The sequence below is a fragment of the Eretmochelys imbricata genome, chromosome 3 (genome assembly GCF_965152235.1).
Source record: "Eretmochelys imbricata isolate rEreImb1 chromosome 3, rEreImb1.hap1, whole genome shotgun sequence".
Taxonomy (NCBI): domain Eukaryota; kingdom Metazoa; phylum Chordata; order Testudines; family Cheloniidae; genus Eretmochelys; species Eretmochelys imbricata.
Window position 1 is genome coordinate 1,794,230 of NC_135574.1, and position 25,239 is coordinate 1,819,468.

General features: G+C 60.6%; 1 protein-coding gene across 1 annotated transcript in view; it reads right to left on the minus strand.

The window, feature by feature from the left end:
- The window catches only part of DPYSL5 (dihydropyrimidinase like 5), a 100,708-nt gene that overhangs the window by 32,342 nt on the left and 43,127 nt on the right, over window positions 1–25,239 (minus strand). Inside the window, exons 3-11 of the mRNA XM_077811479.1 lie at window positions 13,044–13,202; window positions 10,690–10,869; window positions 10,158–10,226; window positions 9,015–9,059; window positions 7,860–7,935; window positions 6,627–6,783; window positions 6,238–6,379; window positions 5,377–5,519; window positions 4,373–4,580 (exon numbers count right to left, since the gene is read on the minus strand). Of these exons, the coding sequence (XP_077667605.1) occupies window positions 4,373–4,580; window positions 5,377–5,519; window positions 6,238–6,379; window positions 6,627–6,783; window positions 7,860–7,935; window positions 9,015–9,059; window positions 10,158–10,226; window positions 10,690–10,869; window positions 13,044–13,202 (1,179 nt within the window). The remainder of the gene's footprint in view (window positions 1–4,372; window positions 4,581–5,376; window positions 5,520–6,237; window positions 6,380–6,626; window positions 6,784–7,859; window positions 7,936–9,014; window positions 9,060–10,157; window positions 10,227–10,689; window positions 10,870–13,043; window positions 13,203–25,239) is intronic.

Sequence of the window (25,239 nt, forward strand, 5' to 3'; positions counted from 1 at the left end):
AATGAGGTAAACTATGTGGTGGAGCTGTTGAACCGGGCGCACCACCACCGGGTGTACCATGTGAATATGATGAAGCCATATTATGCCAGGGGGAATGTGGTGTTGGCCGTGTGTGGACATTGGGAGGAGCAGGGAGACGACCCTTTGGTAAATATATTCCCTGAGACCAGAGCTGGCTCCCCCGTGGAAGCAATTCCCCTCTCGGATCAGCTAACCCCTGCCCAGCAAGCTGAGGTCAGGGGGGTGCTGCATCTGTACCGACAGCTGTTTTCCAACCGGCCTGGACGCACTAATCTGACTGTCCACCGGGTGCAGACAGGATCACACCCGCCGATAAGATGCTCCCCGTTCTGAGTCACAAGGAAAACTGTTCAGGACCTGGAAAAAGAGGTCAGAGACATGCTGGCCGTGGGGGTGATCCAGCCATCTGCCAGCCCTTGGGCCTTGCCGGTGGTGCTGGTCCTCAAAAAGGACGGGTCAATCCGGTTCTGTGTGGACTATCGGAAGCTCAATGCCATCACTGTATCTGATGCCTACCCCATGCCCAGGCCCGATGAGCTCCTAGACAAGCTGGGAAAAGCTTGATACCTTACCACCATGGACCTTACAAAGGGGTACTGGCAAGTGCTGCTGGATGCAGATGCCCGGCTGAAATCGGCCTTTATCACCCCTCTGGGGCGCTATGAGTTCCTGACCCTGCCTTTCGGCCTCAAGGGAGCACCGGCCACCTTCCAGCGCCTGGTGGACCAGCTCCTGAGGGGGATGGAGAGTTTTGCCGTGGCGTATATTGATGACATCTGTGTCTTTAGCCAGACCTGGGAGGACCACGTGTCCCAGGTTAGACAAGTCCTGGACCAACTCCAGGGGGCTGGGCTGACTGTAAAAGCGGAGAAGTGCAAGGTGGGGATGGCTGAAGTATCTTACCTGGGCAATCGGGTGGGGAGCAGCCGCCTAAAGCCGGAACCAGCTAAGGTGGAGGTGATCAGAGACTGGCCCGCGCCTCAAACCAAAAAGCAGGTCGAAGCCTGTATTGGGTTGGCAGGATACTATCCAAGGTTTGTGCCCCGCTTTAGCGCCATAGCCGCCCCCATCACTGAGCTATGCAAGAGGGGGAAGCCAGACAAGGTGGTCTGGACTGAGCTGCCAGGCGGCTTTCCGGGCGCTGAAGCCTCGAGGCTCTAGTCCGTGGCCCAGTTCTGGCAAACCCATACTTTGACAAGTCCTTTGTGGTGTTCACCGACGCCTCAGACACAGGACTGGGGGTGGTGTTAATGCAGGAGAATGAAAAGGGGGAGAGACACCCCATTGTGTACCTGAGCAAGAAGTTGCTACCCCAGGAGCAGAACTACGAGGCCATCGAGAAGGAGTGCCTGGCCATGGTGTGGGCCCTTAAGAAACTAGAGCCCTATCTCTTCGGGCGACACTTCACCGTCTACACCGACCACTCTCCCCTGACCTGGCTGCACCAGATGAAAGGAGCCAACGCCAAGCTCCTGAAATGGAGCCTGCTCCTGCAGGATTACGACATGGACGTGGTCCATGTGAAGGGAAATGCCAACCTGATAGTGGATGCGCTGTCCTGGAGAGGGGGCCCCGAACTTCCCCAGGTCACTGGTCACAGTGACCCCGCTCAGTTCAGTCTCGAAGCAGCGAGAGATGTGATGATGTGACACAGCAGGGAGGGGGAGTGTTGACCTGGGATTGTGGATGGGGAGTTTCACTGTGGATGGGAGACCTGAGAGCCTGTAACCTGAGCCAGGAGGGGGAGGGGGAAGGTAACACCTCTGCCCGGGAAACTGGACAAAGGCTGCAGGAGGGAGCCTGCTGGGGGGGTTTGGTTTCAGTTTTGGGCTGGGTGGTAGAACGCAGGGAACCCCAAGGCTGGGGTCTAAGCTCCCTGCCCCCCAGAAGGACTTGACTGAGGAGCCCTGGTTGTACCCACAAGCTCTGTTTTGGACTGTGTTCCTGTTGGCCAATAAACCTTCCGTTTTACTGGCTGGCTGAGAGTCACGATGAATCCCAGGAAGAGGGGGGCAGGGCCCGGACTCCCCCACACTCCGTGACACCTATCCCTCCCCAGTCAGAGTCAGAGCCGGCTGACCCGGCAGGATCCAGCATGCCAGCATCACTAGAAGAATATCAGAGTCTGTCACGCAGGGGTAAGGGGCTGAGGGCTCCCCAGAGTTGTGAGCTCCTGGACCTCAAACACAGAGCCCAGGTCCCAGCCAGACTTCATGTGGACCCCTGCGGAGCAGCCCTGTCCCTCACCACAGACCCACCCATGGGCCAGCACTCAGCCCCGAGAACCACGCCCAGCCCCCCGCCTCAAAGAGACCTGGGGGATTCCAGACATGTGACAGGCCGACAGTGCGATCCCCCGACTCAGGATGGGGAGACAGCCCCACCCCGGGTGCATGACGGGTCCGAGTTTCCCTTGTCCAGAGAGGCTTGAGGACAGTGCCCCACTACCCAGGAGGGAACCGAGACTCCCAGGCAGCACGCCCCCAGCACCTCCCCTGCCTCCGTCCCGGAGCTCGGGGCTGGTTCCTTGCTTGGCCCCAGTCCTCCCTCATTGCTGCCCCTGATTACCATGCTGTGAGCCACATGCTCCTCCGGCCCAGCCTCCATTCAACACCCTCTCCTGCCCTCCCCTCAACCCCTCGACCCCGCTTCCCTCAGCCAATGCCCCTCCCCTCCACCCCATTCCCTCAGCCAATGCTTCTCCCCTCAAACCCTCGACCCCTTTGGGCAACAACCCTCCCCCCAAATCCCCAGCCTGCCCCCTTCTGCTCCCACCTCCTCTTCCCCCTCACCGGTCCCAGCTCCCCCCCATACAGAGTGGCATTCAGCTGCCCACCTGCCTGTGTGGGCAGAGACACTAGCCCAGGTGGCTGTGTGACTTCCCCAACCACCCCAGGGCCATGGCCCAGCATCCCGCCAGCCAGACAAAGCCTGCCTATCTGCCTGTCTTGCCCCGCACTGGCCTCCTTTGCGGGCACCACACGGAGCCAGCTCACGGCAGCAGGGCGGGAGCACCTCAGTGCCGGCTGCATCACATTCTCCAGCCCCAACCGCTCCCACTACTCTGGTGGCTGCAGAGTAGCTGCAAAGCCCAGCAACGCGGGCCGTGGAGTCAGACAACCACTCCTCAGCGGTGCGGCTGGGTGTTGACTCTGAACCCTAATGACACTGATGCCAACGTAGCTGGCATTTCGCTGCTGACCTCAGCGGGCTGCAGAGGACGGGAGTGCTCTCCTGTACTGGGAATGCAGCCCCTTTTGCCACCGCCAGTGAGTAGAGTGTGGGAGGGGCCCAGCAGCCAGGCTCCTTCCTATTCCCCACCCTGCTGGGTCAGCTCTCTGCCAAGGTGTTACACAGCGGGAGATGGCCTGGCCTGGCGCTCGGGCTCGCCAGGCAAAGGGTGCTGTCAACCACAGGAGTTTGGCTCTGCACCCCACCTGTGCCAGTCCAGTGCGAGAGATGCAGCGTTGCCGGTGGGGGATCACACCAGCCGGCTGCCCCAGTGCGTGTCACACGCTTGTGACTGCACTGCCGCATGCCATCACGGTGACTGCTCAGCGCACCGTGGGTAGGACCCTCTGCCCTCCACCCACCTGCAGGCTCTTTGCCTTGTGGGATACCCCGCGACCGGGGGGCAAGGGCGGGAGTTGGGGTCCAATGCCCACAGTTCTCGCTGGTCTAGCCCATGATTCTCCACTTGCCCACGCTGGCTCCAATCTGCTTGCCCAGCAGGGAGGAGGCACAGAGGATGAGGGCGTGATGCTCTCCCCTCACAGTGCCCCAGCTGGAACCTCTGCCCATCTGCCCGGTCCCACGAGTGGCTTGTGAGAAGTGTTGGCAGGTCAGGCCCCCAAGGGTCTCTCCGTCCTGGGCCCTGGGCACTGCCCGTCTCTGCAGTGCCCTGAGGCCTGCCAGCTGCTCAATCATCTGTTGGCTCAGGGGAACCTGTCCACTCCTGGATTGTCTCCTCCTTGAGGCTGGGCCCCACAGCTGTCGCTGATCCTACGGGCAGAGGAAACCCACCCCAGGCTGCGCTGCTCAGCGTGGGTTGTTTCCTGCCAGCGGGGCCCCTGCACAATGCCCGCCCATGCTGCAACACGCAGCCCCCAGCAGTCAAGAAGAGTGGGAATGGCCAACAGCTTCCTACACAAACCGACCGGCCCATCTTGCTGGCAGGGAGGTGGCCCAGCGGCGGGATCCCGGGCTTGGGCACCGTGCCACCTTGCCCTGCACCGTGATCCTGGCCCTGCTCCAGCCATGTGGGGACATGCAGGGGCAGCCAGGCGCGCAGATGACCCTGAAGCCATGCACAGCACCGCAGAGCACAGGATGCCCCATCCCACCCTCCTACCTTCTCCCGCTGGACGAGCTTCTTGTAGACGGAGTCGGGGAAGGAGCGGAGTGGGCAGAACTTGCCAGTGCCTTCAGCGCACATGAAGACGCCGTTCTCGTAGACCACGCGCCCGCGGCTGATGGTGACCAGCGGCACCCCGTGGCAGCGCATGGTCTCGTACAGGTTGATGTCTCCCCCCTGCACCTGGGTGCTGGCAGAGATGGTCCTGCGGGTGGCACAGCCGGAGCAGCTGGTTACAGCCGGGCCCAGAGAGGAGGCTCACGGCACTGGGGCAGCCCTGTGCTACGAGCCAGCAGCTCCTCTGCCCAAGCACAGCGCAGCCCGGAGTCCCCAGAGCAATGAGCAGCACCGACCGGGAGCGGGACACGGATCGCTGCCCCCCCGGCCAGGGTCTGTTCGGCACCGACCGGGAGCGGGACACGGATCGCTGCCCCCCCGGCCAGGGTCTGTTCGGCACCGACCGGGAGCGGGACACGGATCGCTGCCCCCCCGGCCAGGGTCTGTTCGGCACCGACCGGGAGCGGGACACGGATCGCTGCCCCCCCGGCCAGGGTCTGTTCGGCACCGACCGGGAGCGGGACACGGATCGCTGCCCCCCCGGCCAGGGTCTGTTCGGCACCGACCGGGAGCGGGACACGGATTGCTGCCCCCCCGGCCAGGGTCTGTTCGGCACCGACCGGGAGCGGGACACGGATTGCTGCCCCCCCGGCCAGGGTCTGTTCGGCACCGACCGGGAGCGGGACACGGATCACTGTCCCTCTCCCCCTGCCATCCCGACCAGAGTCTGTTCCGGGCTCATCGGGCACCTCCTGGCACCAGGAGACGGATCGCTGCCCCTGACCAGGGTCTGTTCTGGGCCTGTTGGGCACCAACTGGGACTGAGACACGGATTGCTGTCCCTCTCCCCCTGCCACCCCGACCAGGGTCTGTTCTGGGCCCATCAGGCACCTCCCGGCCCTGGGCAAAGACTCTCTGCCCCTCCCCCTTTGCCCCATTCCTACCTGGTGGCTTCAGGGTCCCACACCACGATGTCTGCGTCGGCCCCGGGGATGATGCGGCCCTTCCGTGGGTACAAGTTGAGGATCTTGGCCGCGTTCGAGCTGGTCACAGCTACAAAGCGGTTCTCGTCCATCTTCCCCCCGACCTGCAAACACAGTAGGGGGCTGAGATGGTGCAGTGGGGCGTGCTCTGTTATGGTCCCTCTGGGAGGGGTGGGCAGACAGGGACGCAGCCCGGGGTGTGGGCACTGCTGTCAGAGGGAGAGTTCCCAGCTCCTGAGCGTCCCCTCTTTCCCTCTCCCCTGTGTGCACATCCTGCCCCATCACGCCAGCAGCTGGGAGAGGAAGCTGCAATTGCCCCCTGGGGGGTGCCCTATCACAGGACTCCAGCCAGGTCACTCCTAGCTCACCCTAGCCTCATGCTGCAGGGCTGAGCAGGGGGACCCAGCACCAGCCAGGGACTGCCTCATGGGGCGGGCACAACCCAGCTGCAGACGTAACACCCACCCCCTATGTTACCACAGCCCCAGAGAGCCTGGTCACACCCCACTGGACTGCAGCCCCCTCGGGGGGGGGGGCAACGGTGTAGCTGTGAAGCTCCACCCCTAGTGCGCAGGGAGAACGGGCTCTTGCTGTGGGAGGGAACAGGACACTGGGATCTGGCCCCAGGCTGTCGTACCCATGAGTGATTGGGGTCTCAGTGGTCCATCTCCCCTGGCAGGGCGTGGCGGTCCCGAGAGCACCACCCCTAGCACGGCCCCCCGCAGCACCGGAGGTGGCCAACTCCTGGATGCCGACCAGCGCGTGCCAGACTCCTCATGCCCCATTCACAGCTGTGCCACGCCCGGTGCGGGTGCCACGTACCACACCCCGCTCCCAGATGACGCTCATGCGATCTTGCACGCCGCTCACGCCGTGGGGGATCTTGGTGAAGTCCTCCTTGCCCATGGCTTTCTGCTTGCTGGTGAAGGGCCGGTGGTCGGAAGCCACGACATTGAGGGTGTCGCTGCCAGGAGAGAGGGGAACAGGGGTTACCGGCCCGGCGGCTGCGGTGCTGCTCTCCACACCTGGCAGGGCCACCTGGCTCATTCGTTACAGACCACGTGCCCGTGGCTGGGGCCTCCCTAGCGCCCAGCAGCGGGGCAGAGAGTGCCCTGCCTGGGGCTCTAACGGGACTCAGCCAGCGCCAGACCCGCAGGATTAGCCCCTTGCCCAGCAGCCCCGGGCGCCCAGCAGTGCCCAGCAGCCCTTACTTGGCTAGCAGGCTCATGAGGTAGGTGGAGGTGTTGGTGTCCAGCCGCAGGGGCGGCACGGTGACGTAGGCGGCGGCGTGGGACCAGTCCTGGTGATAATAGTGCAGGCCCGTCAGCGTGGCGTGTGCCGTGGTGGTCTCTGCATACACCACCTTCCCTGCAAAGAGAGAGCGGACACGGGTGTCGGGGGGACGGGCTCTGGCGCTGGGGTGGTGCCCACTGCAGCCCAGGGCAGCGTGTGGATTGCCTAGGGGCAGGAGTGTTTCTCTCGCCACCCTGCCAGCCACGTGGCGAGGCAGCAGATGGATCCCCGCCCCAAGGAGGAGACGGTCTGCAGAGTCATCTGACGGGCGGGCACCAGCCGCCCCGGCACAGGGACCCTGGGCTGGGTTCCGCAGAGCCATCTGATGGGCTGGCACCTGCCGCCTGGGCACAGCATTACACTGATGGTATGGGGGAAACTGAGGCAGGGGGACAGGGAGGGACTTGCTTGGGTCACGTATCAGCAGAGCCAGGTAGGGGCTAGGACTTGGCACCCTCACCCCCAGGCCTATGCTGCGGCTACTAGACCCCAGGGCTCTCAGGGCCACAGAGCCTCTGTCTGCCCCACGTACCATCACTGCAGGGCAGCAACGTGGCTGGGGCTTGGGCCACCCCCCTCGCTGCTTGGGGACGGCGGTGTCACCGGGGGGCATGTGCTGGAGGCTGTGTGGAGAGGTGGGGCTGGGTTGGGGGCCTTGGAGGGGTGAGGCCAGGTGTGTGTTGGGAGCAGTGTAGAGAGGTGGGGCTGGGTTGGACAGCAGGTGGGGGTGCATGTTGGGGGTAGGGTTGCCAACTTTCTAATCACACAAAACTGAACACGCCTGCCTTGCCCCTCCCCCTCCCCCAAGGCGTTGCCCCTGCCCTGCCCCTTCTCCAAGGCCCCATTCCTGCTCACTCCATCCCCCCTCCCTCCATCACTCTCCCCCAACCTCACTCACTTTCACAGGGCTGAGGCAGGGGTTTGCGGTGCAGGAGGGGGCTCAGGGCTGGGGCAGGGCGTTCGGGGTCCCGGTGGCACTTACCACGGCTCCTAGAAAGCAACTGCCAAGTCCCTGCAGCCCCTCGGTGCATGGGCGGCCAGGGAGAATCCGCACGCTGCCCTCCTGCCTGCAGGCACCGCCCCCGCAGCTCCCATTGGTCGCAGTTCCCAAGCGCAGAGCCCTGCCGCGGAGGGACAGCGCCCAGCCTTACCTTGCATCTTAGCGGCAGCCACGACGTCGCCGGCAGACACGCTGGACACGTTGACCAGGTAGACGGGGCAGTGAGTCTGAGAATGACAGCACAGGTCTCAGCACCGGTGCCAGCTGGCTCAGCCTGCCCTGCCAGGCGCCCCCAGCCAGGGCACACGGCCCCCCGCCCGCCCGCCCGGCTCACACAGAGGGCTCCGGTCCATGGGAAGGTGAGAGCCCAGCTCACCTCTGCCCCTGCACCCCCCACTAGAGCACAGCAATCCCTCTGGGCGGGGCCGCCGCCCGGGGAGCCACTCAGGGAGCCGCCATGGCCCTGTGCCCACAGACAACGTCACCAAGGGCTCCAAGGATGGACAGGCCATCTCCAGGGGGCAGGCAGCCCAGCAAGGGCAGGGGGCCCTTGGCTCCAGGGTTGGACAGGCTGTGTCCATGGGGCAGGCAGCCCAGTGCAGGCAGGGTCCCAGGGACAGATGGGGCACCAAACACACAAGAAACCCCTCCCCCCAACAGACAGGATCCTGCCGTCTCCAAAAAATCCCCGCCGACGCCTACCACTGCTGCCCCTGGACTGATCCCCAGCTCCCTGCTCCCACCCTTGGGCAGTGCCCATCCCCTGCCCGGGCCTGGCTCAGGATCCGGCCAAGAACCAGGGCTGGGGGGAGGGGGTGGGTTACAGTTGCAGGGAGGTGGGGCAAGAGTCCAGCTCCACCCCACCTCCCCCCGCAGCCAGGGCCCTGTGCCCCAGCCATGCCATCGTGAGCACAGCTGGGCTTTGGGCCAGCACCAGCTCCACTGCCGGTTAGGGTGGTGAGGTGGGTCCTGTCTGTTACAGCCGAGAGCTGGGACCCAGGTGTTCTGGCTGGGGGCTGGAATGGCACAGCGTGGGGCTGGAATGGCAGGGCACTCACAAGTGGGACCAGTGCGGGGAATGGGGGAGGAGGGGCCATTGCAAGCTTCCTGCTGAGGGCCCGGCCCCACAGCTCCAAGAGGGGCTGAGTGGAGGTGGGGGAATGGAGGGCAGCATGGCCAGCAGGGGCACTCCCTGCTGGGCAGCCCGGGAGGGAGGAGGGCTCAGGGCGGGGGCAGAGAGCTTTGACCGTGCCCAGATCAGGGGTGCTGTGTGTGTGTGTGGGGGGGGTGTCCTGGGGGCACTCACCCGGTTGGCGATGGTGATCACACGGTGCGTGGCTTCAGCCTCCAGCTGCAGGACAGAAAAGACGGTGACGCTCTGCTGAGTGCAGACCACCCGCGACAGCCCCACCTCTGGGGGATCTACCCAGCCCCCCGTCCAGAGAACCCTGCACTGCAGCTCCCACAGCAGGGCTTGGAGACCGTTCCCCCAAAGCTGGCGTGTGATGGAAAATCACCGTTCTCTAGTGAGGAAACTACATGGCCCCCTGTCGGTGCAGCTCCCAAAGAGCCTGCCCCACGACCAGGGGACCCGGCCTTCCTGCCCCACAGCCTGCCTGACCAGCCCCCAGTCAAGGAGACAGCAGCCCGCAGGGCCCTGGTCACCCCAGGGTGAGTGCTCAGCAGACACTGAGAACAGGCTGGCTAGATTCCTGCCCAGCCAGGCAATGGCTGGATCACAGAGCAGCTGGACACAGCAGGAGGGGTCCAGAGGCTCAGTGCCCGGCTGGGGGTGGGGCACAGCAGGGTGGGGGGCGCTCACCCCCAGGATGGGGCGGGATAAGGCAGTTTGTAGGGCAGGGACAGCACAAGAGGGTGGGAAAGGGGAAGGAGCAGGACGGCCACTCCCCCCGGCAGCTGGGAGGGGCTGGGGCAGCCAATGCTCCCCACCACGTGGCTGGGAGGGGGCTGGGGCGGAGACCCGCCCTGGCCAGCAGGCAGTCTGCAGGGCGAGGCCGAGTGCTCACAGAGCCGTGCTGCAGCACATGGACACAGCTCATCCAGGCACAGGCCGGTGGGGCACCAGGGCCCGCTAACAGAAGCAGCATGGCTGGAACGAGCCAGCGTGGCAGGGAGCCGGATGGGGCCACGTTTGCTGGAGTGTCCCAGGCTGTGGGGAGCCTGCACTTGAGCGGCCTTCGGGCTGGGGTGCCTGGCACACTCCATCACAGCACCCAGCAGGAGCTAAGGGCTGGGGACGAGCACTGAGGAGTGGCTGGGAGAGCGGAGAGCTGCCAGCAAACCCAGAAGGGCTGGTCTAGCCAGGATGAGGCCCCAGGGGGAGTGATGGGAACCCCTAGCTGCGGGCCCTGTCGCTCATCTTCCAAGGTCTGGAGCCCTGCCTGCTGCCGCCCACAGAGAGGGCAGGGGAGCCCAGCGCAGGCCTCACCTCCTCCGGTCGGCTGATCTCGATTCCCTCTGGTCCCGTGATGCCCAAATCCAGCGCCTCCTTCGCGCCCTGGGAGAGAACAGGGAGTTGGTGGGAAGAGCCGAGAGCAGGAGCAGGGAGCCCAGGCCCAGCAGAGCCTGGGTCAGTCTGAGTGGGCACAGGCTGCCCTGAATCCCTTCTCTGTCCCCTCGGCCTAGCTGGGCCCCAGCGGCCTGGACACATTTGGGGCCCAGCCCCCTGTACCTGAACGGCCCGTGTGTGGGCAGAGACAGCTCCTCTCCCCACAGCCGCCTTGCCCCTCGTCCTGAGCACCCCACTAAAGCCGACCATGGGCTCCAAGAATGGCACTTGCTGACGAATTACAAACCAACCCTCTGGGGGGTTACGTGGCTCTGGGGGGCGGGGAGCAGCATGGGGCTCAGCTCTGCCCGTCCGAGGTACAAATTTCTCAGCACGAGCTCACCAAGAGCCCCCAGCTCTCCAGCCACAATCCTCGGCAGCGTCTGCCCCGGCGCAGCCCACATGTGCTCACCTCCGCCACCAGCTCCCCGTTCTCAGCGTGCACCCGGGCGATGGCGCCAATGTCCTTGCAGGCGAGGAAGACTTGGTAGAGCTCACTGTCCCGCAGCATGTACAGGTCCTTGTAGGTCATGAACATCTGGAAGGAGTTCACCCCCTTCTCCCGCACCAGGTTCTCCATCTCCGACTTCACCTGCCGGGCCACGGGGGGCAGGGTGAAGGACAGGCACGGCCAGGCCGGCCATCTGCCGTGGGGCTGGGCATGCTCCCACAGGACTGGGCCCCATGTGCAGAGCAGAACCCATCCCTCCACCTGCCCTCTAGCAAGATCAAGTGTGCCACCAGGTTAGGGGGGCCAGACACCAGCCGTGCTCGGCCCCGCACCAGCAGCAAGCCGCTCAAATGGCTGTCACAGGACCTAGGGTGTGCGGGAGAGCCAGTCCCATGCAGACTGGCACACGGACAAACCAGCCAACTCAGGCCCAATGGTGGACAGTGCAGCCATTCAAACGGCTGTCACCTGAAGACCTAGGGCAGTGGTTCTCAACCAGGGGTCCGGGGCCCCTGGGGGCCTTGAGCAGGTTTCAGGGGGGCCTCCAAGCAAGGCCAGCATTAGACTTGCTGTGGTCCAGGGCAGAAAGCTAAAGCCCCAACGCATGGGGCTGAAACCTGAGCGATGCAACTTCCTGGGGCCCCCTGTGGCATGGGGCCCCAGGCAACTGCCCTGCTTGCTACTCCCTAAAGCCGGCCCCGGCTTTTATATGCAGAAAACCAGTTTTTGTGGCCCAGGTGGGCCATGGAGTTTTTATAGCATGGTGGGGGGGCTCAGAAAGAAAAAAGTTGAGAACCTCTGACCGAGGGCATGTCAGCGTGGGCCCCAGCCAGGGCGGGGGCATGTCAGCACAGGGCAGCAGGAGCTCTTGGGCTTGTGATCGCAAGTGCAGAACTGCTGGGGCCCCGAGCAGCAGCCCAGGGGCCAGGCCTGCCCCCCAAAAATCCCACGATCCCATGCTGGGGGAGCTGCAGCAAACCCCATTGGCCAGGGCGACCCCCCGCTGGGGCTGGCGTACTGGCGATGCCTGAGAGCAGGGAGAGCGCTGTGCTAGCTGCCCAGGGACAGACACAGACCAGCTAAGAGCTGTGGCTGGAGAAGGTCCCATACAGGAAGGGCCTGGTGCCCGGGGGTAGCCCTGGCATGCACCCTGCTCTGGGGTAGGGGTAAACCAACTGCACCCCAAGCCCAACTCATGCAAAGCACCATGGGAGCTCCCGCAGCCACACAGCACAAAGGGACGGACGAAGGGCTGGGAATCTGGGGCTGGAGAGAGCTGGCGAAGGCCAGGCTGCAGCTGTCAGCACCAACATGTGGGCGCATGGTTCTACCTCTCGTCCAAGGCTCACTCGGTCACCCCATGCTGGGCATTCCCCAACTCCACTGACGCCAGGAGCGCACGGGGCCTTGGGCCAGCATCCTGCCACCTGTGCTGGGGGGTGCTGGGGCCAGCGGGGTGTGGAGGGCACAGCCCGTGTCCGTCTGCGGCACCGGGGCCAGCTGAGCAGCCCATGGCTAGCGGGTGAGCGGCTGCCACTGTGTGGGGTTAGCGGCGGGTACAGACAGCTCAGAGCAGAGCCTGGGGCTGGGGGAGGGGCAAGGGGCTCATACAAAACAACCCAAACAGCAGCTAAGCAGCTGGAGCAGCCTGGCCAGGGCGGCAGGTAGCACGGGCTCCAGCAGCTGTTCTCCTGGCCCAGGGCCCCATTTGCCCATACACTGTGGCACGCCCTCCCATGGGGGCACCTGGTAAGGGCCTGAGACTCCCAGCCGGCCCCCAGCACACCCTCCCTCAGCGGCACGGGGGGCACCGCAGCCCCCTTGCTGTTAGGCAGGGTCCTGGTGGGGGAGCAGCTCTCCTTGGGGCTGCCAGGGGGGTCGCTCTGGCCCTGGGGCATGTGCCACGGCTCAGGCCTGGGCTGTCCCAGCTCATGGCCACCCCATGAACCAGCCTCAGTCCAAATGCATTGCCCCACCCAGAAGCCACCCCCAGCCCAGCTCTGCAGAGCCAGCACCCACTGCCACAGTGCCCGTCCCCAAGCGGGGATCTCAGTGGGGCACTCATGAGGCAGCTGGGGTCCCATGCCAAGCCAGGAGGAAAGGACTCAGGAGGGCTCAGCCCCTGGGCATGTTTTCAGGGTTCCTGTCCCTGTGAACGGCTGGCCCAGGAGCTGCCAGTGCAATACAGACAGTAACAGGGATGGGAGAGAACCAGCCGCCGAGAGATGGGGGGCGGGGGTGCAGGCATGCGGCATGAGCCCCTGCAGCCTGGCCACTGGCCCCTCGCCAGACCGAGCACTGGGGTCCTCGCTCACCTTGGGGGCCCACCAGGTGATGCCCATGTGCAGGGCGTAGTCACAGCAGACCTTGGGGTCGGCCAGGCTCCGGCACTTCTCGTAGGCGTCCAGGAGGGAGGTCTCCCTGTCGGGCAGCACGTGGCCGATGACCATGGTCGTCCCTCCAACCAGAGCAGCCTGCGGGGGACAGGAGAGGGGCTCGAGTCATGCTGGTCAGGGCAGCAGGGAGTTTACACTGGGCTGAGCAAAGGGCATCGTCCTGCCCTCGGTGAACCCAGCTGGGCCCCCAGGTTGCAACCCACAGCTCTGTGGGGCTTGTTTGATCACCTGCTCGCCCTGATCCAGACACCGCTCTGGGGAGAGGCTGTGGGAACACGCTCAGACACCCAGCTGATGGGAGGGAAGAAAAAACGAGTTTTCTCTAGGGCCTACAGTAAGTGGCTATCGGTTGCTCTGTCTTGTCCTACGAATCCAGGTACATCTATGGCCCCCAGCACTGCAGTCTCCGAGCATCACCCAGTCGGCGGTGTCTCTCTCCTCACACCCCGTGTGCAGGGCAGGGCCTGGACAGGTGGGGATTGAGACCTGCTCTCCCGAGCGCCAGACTAGTGCCTTACCCAGGGGTGGGTCTGTCTCTGCAAGGCAGCAGGGAGTTCTGGCGAGTCAGCCCAGCGAGGGGCCAGCCTGCTACCCCCGAACCATTCAGCCAGGCTAGGGCCAAGCAAGCCGGAGCAGGCCGTGGGCACTGGCTGAAGTCGTCAGGAGGGGGAACGCTGGCTCCCCCCACGAGCATGGCCAGGCTGGAAGGAGTCATCTGGCTGGCTCCCTGCACAGCCAGAGGCAGGGGCTGCAAAGATGGCCCCAGAGCAGCTGGACTCTCCCTGGGAGGTTCCTATGCACCCCAGAGTCCGCCTGCAGTGTGAGGCCCAGCTGGCAGAGGGGGTGGGGAGCAGCCATAGCTCAGCGGTCCCCGCCCCCGATCACAGCTGCCCAGCACAGACCCCGGCAGTGCTAAGCTCAATGTCTAGCTGGCAGCCGGTATCAAGTGGAGTGTCCCAGGGGTCGGTCCTGGGGCCGGTTTTGTTCAACATCTTCAGAACTGATCTGGAGGATGGGCTGGATTGCACCCTCAGCCAGTCCACAGATGACGCTAAGCTGGGGGGAGAGGTAGATACGCGGAGGGTAGGGATAGGGTCCTGTAGCAGCAGGGTCACCCGCTCCGGCCTTAAAGGGCTTACAACAGGAGAGGAATGTGGCTGGGAGCAAGCAGTTCCCAGGCTGATTGGGGAAGCAGGCTCAGCTGGCCCGTATCAGAGGGCAGCGGGCCAGGAGCAGACAGAGTCTCCTTTAGCTGTGGAGGGAGATGGGCCTGGCGGCTGGGGAGCGTACCTGGGTACCGGAGGTGGAGCAGGCCTGGGGGAAGGCCAAGGGAGCTGAGGAGCTCCGGCCTGGAAACCCCCCAGGCTGCAGGCCTAGGGTAAGGCCCGATAGGTACTGGAGTTACAGGGGGCAGCCCATAGGTAGGCAGAGACAGCAGGTCCAAACCCCCCTTGCCTGTGATGATTGGCTTATACACTGCAGTCTGCCCCAGTGTGTGGGGGCTCAATGGTGACTGGCAGTGGCCAAAGACTGAGGCGAGGTGGGGATAGTGGGTGGGGGTTCCCCAAGGTGGGGAGACCCAGAGACTGTGGGGGTACTGCCAGGGGGCAGCACCCTGGGTAAAAGGGTCACCAGGGTCCAGGAGGGACGGGGGGCCAGTGGCAAGCGGGACACCAGCCTGCAGAGGGCACTCCAGAGGCTGGAACGCTAATTCCCTGGACGACCAGCAGAAGGCGCCGCAGGGGTGAGTCGCCGCCCCGTTACAGGTCCAGAGTGACCTAGACAAATTGGAGGATTGGAACAAAAGAAATTTGATGAGGTTCAACAAGGACAAGTCCAGAGTCCTGCACTTAGGATGGAAGAATTCCAGGCACTGCTACAGACTGGGGACCGACTGGCTAAGCAGCAGTTCTGCAGAGAAGGACCTAGGGATTGCAGTGGGCCAGAAACTGGATATGAGTCAACACTGTGCCCTTGTTGCCAAGAAGGCCAACGGCATATAGGGCTGTATTAGTAGGAGCACTGCCAGCAGATGGAGGGAAGTGATTATTCCCCTCTACTGGGCACTGGTGAGGTCACACCTGGAGTATTGCGTCCAGTTTTGGGCCCCCCACTAAAGAAAGGATGTGGACAAATTGGAAAGAGTCCAGCGGGGGGCAATGAAAATGATTAGGGGACTGGGGCACATGACTTATGAGGAGAGGCTGAGGAAACTGGAGTTATTTCATCTGCAGAAGAGAAGAGTGAGGGGGGATTTGATAGCAGCCTTCAACTACCAGAAGGGGGTTCCAAAGAGGATGGAGCTCGGCTGTTCTCAGTGGTAGCAGGTGACAGAACAAGGAGCAATGGTCTCAAGTTGCAGTGGGGGAGGTCTAGGTGGGATATTAGGAAACACTATTTCACTAGGAGGGTGGTGAAGCACCGGAATGGGTCACCTAGGGAGGTGGTGGAATCTCCTTCCTTAGAGCTTTTAAAGGCCCGGCTTGACAAAGCCCTGGCTGGGATGATTTAGCTGGGGTTGGTCCTGCTTTGAGCAGGGGGTTGGACTAGATGAACTCTTGGGGTCTCTTCCAACCCTGACCTTCTATGACACACCCACTCCCAGGTGCTAAGAGGCCTGGTAGGCCACGGAACAAGCCTTCTACAGGAACCGGGAGCCCCCCCAGACCTGTCGGCCATGTGCCCCCAGCCGGCAGGAGCTCCCGTGCACGGCCCAGGAGATTTGTGCTCCAGCAGCACCGGGGGAGCCACAGGGAGGGGATGGGGGAGCCCCCGGACAGCTCCCCATCACTGCTCACAGGCAGCACCACGTCTACGTCCTGAGCAAAACACCCTCCGTGCGCGTGTACACACGCACACTCTCTCATCTCAGCACCCCCAATGCACAAGAACCGAGCCCCCCACCTCCCTGGGCATCCAACACCAGCCCCCACCCCGAGTACTCTGCAGACCCCACGCCAGCAGTGCCCCACCCCAAGCCTCCAGGCATTGCACCACACGTCAGCACCTGAAGGAAGCCCCCCAGCTGCCCTCCAGTTCATGGGCCGGAGCACTGCCCGGCCAGCTCAGCCCGGCCCAGAGCCACTGGTGCAGCCAGGCCTGGCACTCGGGCGCTGGTGGCTGGCAGGCTGGGGAGGGAGCCCAGAAGAGGCCCTGCCAGCAGCTCCCTCTCCTGCCCGGGGCGCTCTGCTGCTGGTCATGGGGCATGCGGGGGTTGGACCAGTCCATGTAGGGCTTTCAGGTCATGACCAAGTCTGCCACCTCCCCAGGGATGGCAGCTGGGCAATTCCGGGGCACCAGTGCCAGGTGCTGCTCATGATGCTCCACAGCCGACTTGCAGGGCAGCACCCTCCAGAGCAGCCTGCCCAAGCTCTGTCCGGAGGGGACATGGGCTGGCTCGGGGCCACGGCTCAGGGTAAAGGACACACCCCACTGGGCAGGTGAACATGGAAAGAGTCACCCTGCCCTGCAGCTGGGGTGGGGGATCTCATCATGCCCCCGCTGGGAGGGAGCAACGAAGGGACCCCTGCTCAGCGGGAGCTGGCAGAACCTCAGCCCTGGCCTCCACATACCCCCGCCCCACACAGCATCATCACCTGGCTCTTCTCGAAACCCCACCGCGGCCTGGCCAACGTGCCGAGCAGCCCGACTGCGAATTGTGGCGCTACAGGCCAGTCAAGGCTGGGGGTTGCTGAGGGACTTTGGGGTCGACCAAACCAGGGGAAACGGGCAACGCACTGGCAGAGGAAAGCCAGTGCTCATAGAGTCATAAATATTAAGGTCAGAAGGGACCATTATGATCGTCTAGTCTGACCTCCTGCACAATGCAGGCCACAGAATCTCACCCACCCACTCTTGCAAAAAGCCTCTCACCTATGTCTGAGCTATTGAAGTCCTCAAATCATAGTTTAAAGACTTCAAAGTGCAGAGAATCCTCCAGCAAGTGACCTGTGCCCCATGCTGCAGAGGAAGGGGAAAAATCCCCAGGGCCTCTTCCAATCTGCCCTGGAGGAAAATTCCTTCCTGACCCCAAATATGGCGATCAGCTGAACCCTGAGCATGTGGGCAAGATTCACCAGCCAGATACCCAGGAAAGAATTCTCTGTAGTAACTCAGATCCCACCCCATCTAACATCCCATCACAAGCCACTGGGCCTATTTACCATGAATAGTTAAAGATCAATTAATTGCCAAAATCTTGTTATCCCATCATACCATCTCCTCCATAAACTTATCGAGTTTAATCTTAAAGCCAGATAGATCTTTTGCCCCCACTGCTTCCTTTGGAAGGCTATTCCAAAACTTCACTCCTCTGATGGTTAGAAACCTTCGTCTAATTTCTAGTCTAAACTTCCTGGTGGCCAGTTTATATCCATTTGTTCTTGTGTCCACATTGGTACTGAGCTTAAATAATTCCTCTCCCTCTCCGGTATTTATCCCTCTGATATATTCATAGGGAGCAATCATATCTCCCCTCAATCTTCTTTTAGTTAGGCTAAACAAACCAAGCTCCTTGAGTCTCCTTTCATAAGACAAGTTTTCCATTCCTCGGATCATCCTAGTAGCCCTTCTCTGTACCTGTTCAAGTTTGAATTCATCCTTCTTAAACATGGGAGACCAGAACTGAACACAGTATTCCAGGAGAGGTCTCACCTGTGCCTTGTATAATGGTACTAAAACCTCATCTCTACTGGAAATACCTCGCCTGATGCATCCTAAGACCTCATTAGCTTTTTTCACGGCCATATCACATTGGCAGCTCATAGTCATCCTGTGGTCAACCAATACTCCAAGGTCCTTCTTCTCCTCCGTTACTTCTAATTGATGCGTCCCCAGTTTATAACTAAAATTCTTGTTATTAATCCCTAAATGCATGACCTTACACTTCTCACTATTAAATTTCATCCTATCACTATTACTCCAGTTTACAAGGTCATCCAGATCCTCCTGTATGATATCCCGGTCCTTCTCTAAATTGGCAATACCTCCCAGCTTTGTATCATCCACAAACTTTATTAGCACATTCCTGCTTTTTGTGCCAAGGTCAGTAATAAAAAGATTAAATAAGACTGGTCCCAAAACCGATCCCTGAGGAATTCCACTGGTAACCTCCCTCCAGTCTGACAGTTCACCTTTCAGTATGATCCGCTGTAGTCTCCCTTTTAACCAATTCCTTATCAATCCTTATCTTTCAATTTTCATATTGATCCCCATCTTTTCCAATTTAACTAATAATTCCCCGTGTGGCATAGTATCAAACGCCTTACTGAAATCTAGGTCAATTAGATCCACTGCGTTTCCTTTGTCTAAAACATCTGTTACTTTCTCGAAGAAGGAGATCAGGTTGGTTTGGCACGATCTACCTTTTGTAAAACCATGTTTTATTTTGTCCCATTTACCATTGACTTCAATGTCCTTAACTACTTTCTCCTTCAAAATTTTTTCCAAGTCCTTGCATACTACAGATGTCAAACTAACAGGCCTGTAGCTACCCGGATCACTTTTTTTTCCCTTTCTTAAAAATAGGAACTATGTTAGCAATTCTCTAGTCATACGTACAACCTCTGAGTTTACAGATTCATTAAAACTTCTTGCTAATGGGCTTGCAATTTCGTGTGCCAATTCCTTTAATATTCTTGGATGAAAATTATCTGGGCCCCCCGATTTAGTCCCATTAAGCTGTTCGAGTTTCGCTTCTACCTCAGATATGGTAATGTCTACCTCCATATCCTCATTCCCATTTGTCATGCTACCATTATCCCTAAGATCCTCTTTAGCCTTATTAAAGACTGAGGCAAAGTATTTGTTTAGATATTGGGCCATGCCTAGATTATCCTTGACCTCCACTCCATCCTCAGTGTTTAGCGGTCCCACTTCTTCTTTCTTTATTTTCTTCTTATTTATATGGCTATAGAACCTTTTACTATTGGTTTTAATTCCCTTTGCAAGGTCCAACTCTACTTGACTTTTAGCCTGTCTCACTTTATCCCTACATGTTCCGGCCTCAGTAAGGTAGCTTTCCTTGCTGATCCCTCCCTTCTTCCACTCCTTGTAGGCTTTTTGCTTTTTCTTAATCACCTCTCTGAGATGCTTGCTCATCCAGCTTGGTCTACAACTCCTGCCTATGAATTTTTTCCCCTTTCTTGGGATGCAGGCTTCCGATAGCTTCTGAAGCTTTGACTTGAAGTAATCCCAGGCCTCCTCTGCCTTTAGATCCATAAGTTCTTCAGTCCAATCCACTTCCCTAACTAATTTCCTTAATTTTTGAAAGTCAGCCCTTTTGAAATCAAAAACCCTAGTCGCAGATTTATTTTTGTTTATCCTTCCGTTCAGTTTGAACTGAATTAGCTCATGATCACTTGAACCCCTACAACCATTTCTTCTATGAGGTCCTCACTACTCATCAAAACCAAATCTAAAATGGCATCCCCTCTAGTCGGTTCATGTAACGAAGTGGGACTGTTCTTAATGTTTCCTCTGAATAGTGTGGGGGTGCCTCAGATTCCCCTATGCAGTTCTTAAGTATCTAGGGGGTGGGATAAGGGTGTATGATCGTTGCAGAGCCCTAGAGGGCAGGTGTGCGCCGGGGTCGATTCACAGAGAATGGCCGACACCCTGTTCCCTGGCAACTGATGGCCTGGGCCCTTCCCCCCTGCAAGGTGAGAGCTAAAGGGTTGGAGAACAAAGGAATCCGGTGACCTCCTGGCCCGGGAAAGGGACAAAGCCCAGAGGAGGAGGGGCTGGAGAGAGTTTCAGTTTGGGGCTGGCTGGGACATGGAGTGAAGGGGAGACGTGGTTGTCTGGCTCCCTGCCCCCCAAAATGGACCCAGCTAAGGGGTCCTGTTCTCTGCACCTGCAAGCTCTGTGTTAGACCATGTTCCTGTCGTCTAATAAACCTCTGTTTTACTGGCTGGCTGAGAGTCACATCTGACGGCGGAGCTGGGGGGCAGGACCGTCTGGCTTCCCCAGGAGCCCCGCCTGAGCGGACTCACTGTGGGAAGCGCAGGGAGGGGCAGAGGAGGCTGAATGCTCCAAGGTCAGACCCAGGAAGGTGGAAGCCGGGTGAGCTGTGTGTCCTGCAGACAGGCTGCTCCCAGAAAGGCGACTGCCCCAGAGTCCTGCCTGGCTTCATGGGGAGCAGTTCCAGAGCATCGCCCAGGGACTCCGTGACAGTTCAGCAACTACTTGGGGAAGGAATCCATCAGCTATCGCATCTAGGAAAATCTGAGCCCTATTATTATTACTAACACTCGTCCTCCAGTCTACATCTGGGAAGTTAAAGTCTCCCATGATCACGCAGTTTCCATTAGTATTTACTTAATTAAAAACATTAAAGAGGGCTCTATCCATATCCAAATTAGATCCCAGCGGTCTCTAGTACACCCCAAGCACTATCCCAGGGGACGGGGGGGCAGCTCTAGCAGTTTTCTTCCCCAATATGATTTTTGCCCAGACGGACTCAGTCTTATCCATTCCATTGCTTCTTATTTCTTTACAGTCTACCTCATCCTTGATATACAGTGCTACTCCACCACCTTGACCTTTATTTCGGTCTTTCCTAAGCAGCACATACCCTTCAATAGCTGAAGTCCAGGTCATGACGACTATTCCACTCTGTTTCTGTTATCCCTAGAATATCTGGTTTCACTTCCTGCACCAGGAGCTCTAGTTTTGTTACCTAGGCTCCTCGCACTGGTGTACAAACATCTTAATTTTTGCTGTTTGGCCTCACTCACATTCTGTACCCGATTAGGCATGGTCATTCTACAGCCAGTAGAACCTATTAGACTGGTATCTACACTGCCCTTCCTCCTACCCACAGCTGTATCCTCTCTTACTTCGTTTTCTTTCCTCTCAATGCTAAAATCCGGCGTGGAGATTACCTGACATCTCCCAAGCATCTCCCCCAAATTCCTAGTTTAAAGCTCTTTTAATCAGTTGTGCCAGCCTCCATCCTAGAAGTCTATTTCCTTCCCTACTCAGATGAAGTCCATCCCGAGAGAACTGTCCTCTGCCCATGAATGCCTCCCACTGGCCATACATGCCAAAGCCCTCCTTATAGCACCACTGCCTAAGCCATCTGTTGATAGTCATAATCTTGTCACACCTTTGTTGCCCTTCTCTAGGAACAGGCAGAATCCCACTGAAGATCACCTGAGCCTTGATTTCCTTAAGCGTCTTCCCCAGCCTGGCATAGTCTCCCTTGATACGTTCCAGTGAGAATCTACTGGTATTATTTGTTCCCACATGAAGGACAATCAGTGGATTCTTTCCCGCTCCCTTTAGGATCCTTTTCAACCTCAGGTCCACTTCCCGTATCTTAGCACCTGGAAGACAGCACACCCTTCTATTCTCTGGATCAGCTCTGGTTACAGGTCTGTCTATTCTTCTCAGTAAGGAGTCCCCGATCACGTAGACCTGCCTTTTCCTGGTGATGGTGCGATTCTCCGGTCTATCCCCATTCCCTCTGGCTGCAAGTTCTTTCCATTCCTATTCGTTCTTGTAATCCTCTTCAACCCATCCTGTATCCTCCTGGGGCTCATATTCATATTCAGAGTTGTGCCCACCGGAGGGACCCTGGGAACAGCTCAGCCACCTTCCTGGGTCCCACCTGCCACACGGGGAGGGAGCTGGGCAGCACCAGGGAACCTCGGGCCCTGCATGGTTGCCAGAGCAGCAACCAGGCGCCAGGCAGGGCACGGACCGGGAATAACACTGGAATGGGCCCAAAGCGCTGCCCAGTTCCCACCCCAAGGACCGAAGGACACACAGACACACCATCTGCTCAGAGAGCCAAGGGGCTGCACCCTGCCTCCCCGACGGGGGCTGGGCAGAGCCGCCCATGCCATGTGTGCTCCCCTCAGCCACACCCTGCTGCCAGCCTGTGCCTGAACTACGGCCCCTCACGCTGGGGGGTGGGGGGAGCACCAGGGGCCTGGCTGCTCCCTGCCCATCTCCTCCCGAGACGGCCCCCGGCAATTTATTCTGCTCGCTGCCCTGCAAACTCATGCCAGGGCAGGCCCCCGTGTGGGCCTGCCTGCCAGCCAGTGCTAGACCCCCTGGGTCACCTCACCTCCCCCCTTCCCTCCTTGTGCATCACCCTCTGCCCCCCAGCACCATTCCCTCTCCCTCGGCTTCTGTCTGAGCCGACACGTGCCCAGGAGCCCCCTGCAGCCACAGCTGAGCTGTTCCGACAGCCCCCCAGTCTCCCCCAGTGACATCAGAGACCCCTCGAGTCTGCTCCTCCCAGCCCCAGCCCCACACGGCTGGACATGGAGGTCCTCCCCCCGCGGACTAGCAGCACCACCCCGCCGAGCCAGGTGGACAGACGCCAGGCTGAACAGACACCAGCTGAGCATGCACAGACAGCCCCAGGGGCCAGGAACAGGGACTATGGGCCCCCCAGCCTTCCCCCAAGCCCAGCAGGGCTGTGCCTCTCCTCAGCTGTAGCAGGCAGGTGAGCTGAGCACCAAACTGACCTGGCAGGGCAGGCAGCGAGCTCCTGATGGGCGTGCCTGGAAGGCCCACCCTGCCCCGGGGCTTAGCAGAGGGACTGGGGAAATGAGGGGCAGTGCAGAAGCCTGCTCTACCACCCAGGCCCTATCCCCTCCTGAGCCCCCACCCCATGGGAAATGCCCAGGGAGGCAGGGCTAGAACCAAAATAAGGACCCGAATCTGAACTGAGGGGCCCTGGCAGAGCTGGGAGGGGACCCAGGACTGGAATAGCAGGTGCCCGTTAGCCCGATGCCCATTAGCTCTGGCGCCCATTAGCCTGATGCCCTGGTGCCTGTTAGCGCTGGCGCTGGTTAGCCTGGCACCCATTAGCCCAATGCCCATTAGCCCATTTCCCTGTTCTCTATTAGCCTAGCACCTTGGCACCTGTTAGCCCCCATCCCTGGCACCCAGTGCCCTGGTGCCTGTGTGCTCAAGTGTCCACTAGCCCGAGGCCCGTTAGTCCAATGCCCTGGCAACTGATAGCCATTAGCCCTGGTGCCTGTTGGGCTAATGGGCGTCAGGCTATCACCCTGGTGCTCAAGGGAACAGCACATGGGGGGGACTGTCTGGGGCCTGTCCTGTGGGCACAGCAGGAGGCTTTGCGTGCACGTGTGATAGGGCCAGGGGGAGAATCCTGCCCAGCCCATGGGGGTGGCTCCACCCACTCCTCACCCACAGCTCAGCTCCCAAAGGCCTGGCCGTGTCCTTGCCCAGCCCTGCACTAATCCCCAAAGCTCCTCGGCTGATCCTGAGCTGCTTGGCTGGCACTGGCGGGTCTCAGGGAGGCAGCAGGATGAGATCAACCCAGGGCCCCACCCAGCCGAGGGACAGCAGGGGCGGGGGCAGGCAGAACAGTCAGCGGGTCTGAGCTGCAATCCCTTGTCCCCAAGGTCTGCCCAGGGGGCTGTGACTGCTGTGCGTGTGGAAAGGGCCATCTCTCCCATGAGACATGAGCTAAGGCCTGCCCGCTCCTGGTTTGTCGCTCACCCCAGGCAGGCTGCGCCGCCCTGTGCCCCAGGCACGTTCCACCCACGCAGCTCCCCCGCCTTCCTGCGCCCCTCGACAGGGCCAACAGAATCTGCCGTCCTCTCACTTCCCGTAAGCCAGCGAGCTATGGTGCTGTGCGCTGGGCACCGCTGCTGGGCTCCAGCTCTCCAGCGGCTGCATTTCATTGTAGCACAGGAACCTCGAAGAGCCCAGGCCAGCGCCACCTTGTCCTGCCCCCCAGGACTGCTCCCTGCTTGGGCCGTTGAACTGGGCCTGGCAGTCCTGCACCAGCGCATGCCCTCCTACCCCAGTTCCAACTCTCCTTCCCTGGGGCCTGCCCGCCCTCTATTAACCGAGTCCCGCACTCCTGCAGCTGGCCCTAGATGATGCGCTGACAGCTCAAGTCACAGGGACCAGCCTGCTTCCTGGGAGGACAAGCCCCAGGGCCAGACCGCAGCTGGTGGAAATCAGCATCACTCTGCTGACCTCACTGGAGCTACCCCGATTCCAGCAGCTGAGGCTTTGGCACCTGGCTGCCTTCAGTGCTCCCGCCAGAGCAGCTAGTCCCGAGCGAGCTGCCTCCCCCCAGCCTAGTCGCCTCCTCCCATTAGCCCATGCTGGGACATCATACAGATGACGTCACCCGTCCCTTAGCAGCAGCCTGTGACATCGCTAGGATTCCAGGCAGGAGAAGCTGGGCTGGAAGTGCGGGGCGCAGGGGAACAGAAAGCGGGGGGCCCTGACAGCCACCGCCCCTGGCCAAGCCTTGGCCCTCGCTGGGAACTCGGCCTGCGCTGCAGCTGGGAGCCCTGCTCCATTTCAGCACCACAAGGGGCGGAGAGCTCCCCTGGCCGTTCTCCCAGAGCCAGGCTCCCCGCGGGTAAAGCCCGGCACCCAGCGCCCCAACCACGCTGGGCCAGGCGCTGCCCGCACAGGTCGGGAGAGACCGGCCCAACGTGCTGCAGGGTGGCACGCGGTCCCGGGCAGCAGCTTGGTCTAGCCGCCTCAGTAGGAACCCGGGGGCCAGGCTGGATTGCCCCAGCCACGCTGCAATCAGAGCTAGCACCTCCAACGGCCTGTGTGGGAAATGACCCCTGCCAGTGGCCCTGTGGCAGGCCAGGAGAGGGGCTCCAGCCCCCAGGGAGTGAGAGTGTCGGAGCTGGGCACACAGCCCCACACAGCGGAAGGGGCAGATGGCAGGAGCAGGCAAAGCCGTTCACAGGTTTCCCTGGCTAGTCTGTTACTGATCTGGATTTAAATACACTTACACACACACACACCCGTGTGTGTGTGTGTGTGTGTGTGTGTCTCTATGTGTAAGGGACGGGACCTCGGCCACACAGCCAGGGAGCGGCGGGGTCCTCATTGGCAGGGACCAGCCCCCCGGATTTGGCAGCAGCTGGCAGGAAAGCCATTCTCCGGGGCATGGGGGGAGTGCTGGATTTAAACCCCACTCAGGGTCTCCTCCAGCTCCTGCAAGCCGAGGTGCTGGCAGCCACAGCTCTCCTGCTGCAGCCATGCCTTCTAAGTCTTTAATCTGGACTAATTTGGGTCTGCTCCTTCTCATCCCATGGAGCCGGCCCAGCACAAGGAGGGACGAGCCCTGCCTGCGTAATAACAGCTCAGTGTGCTT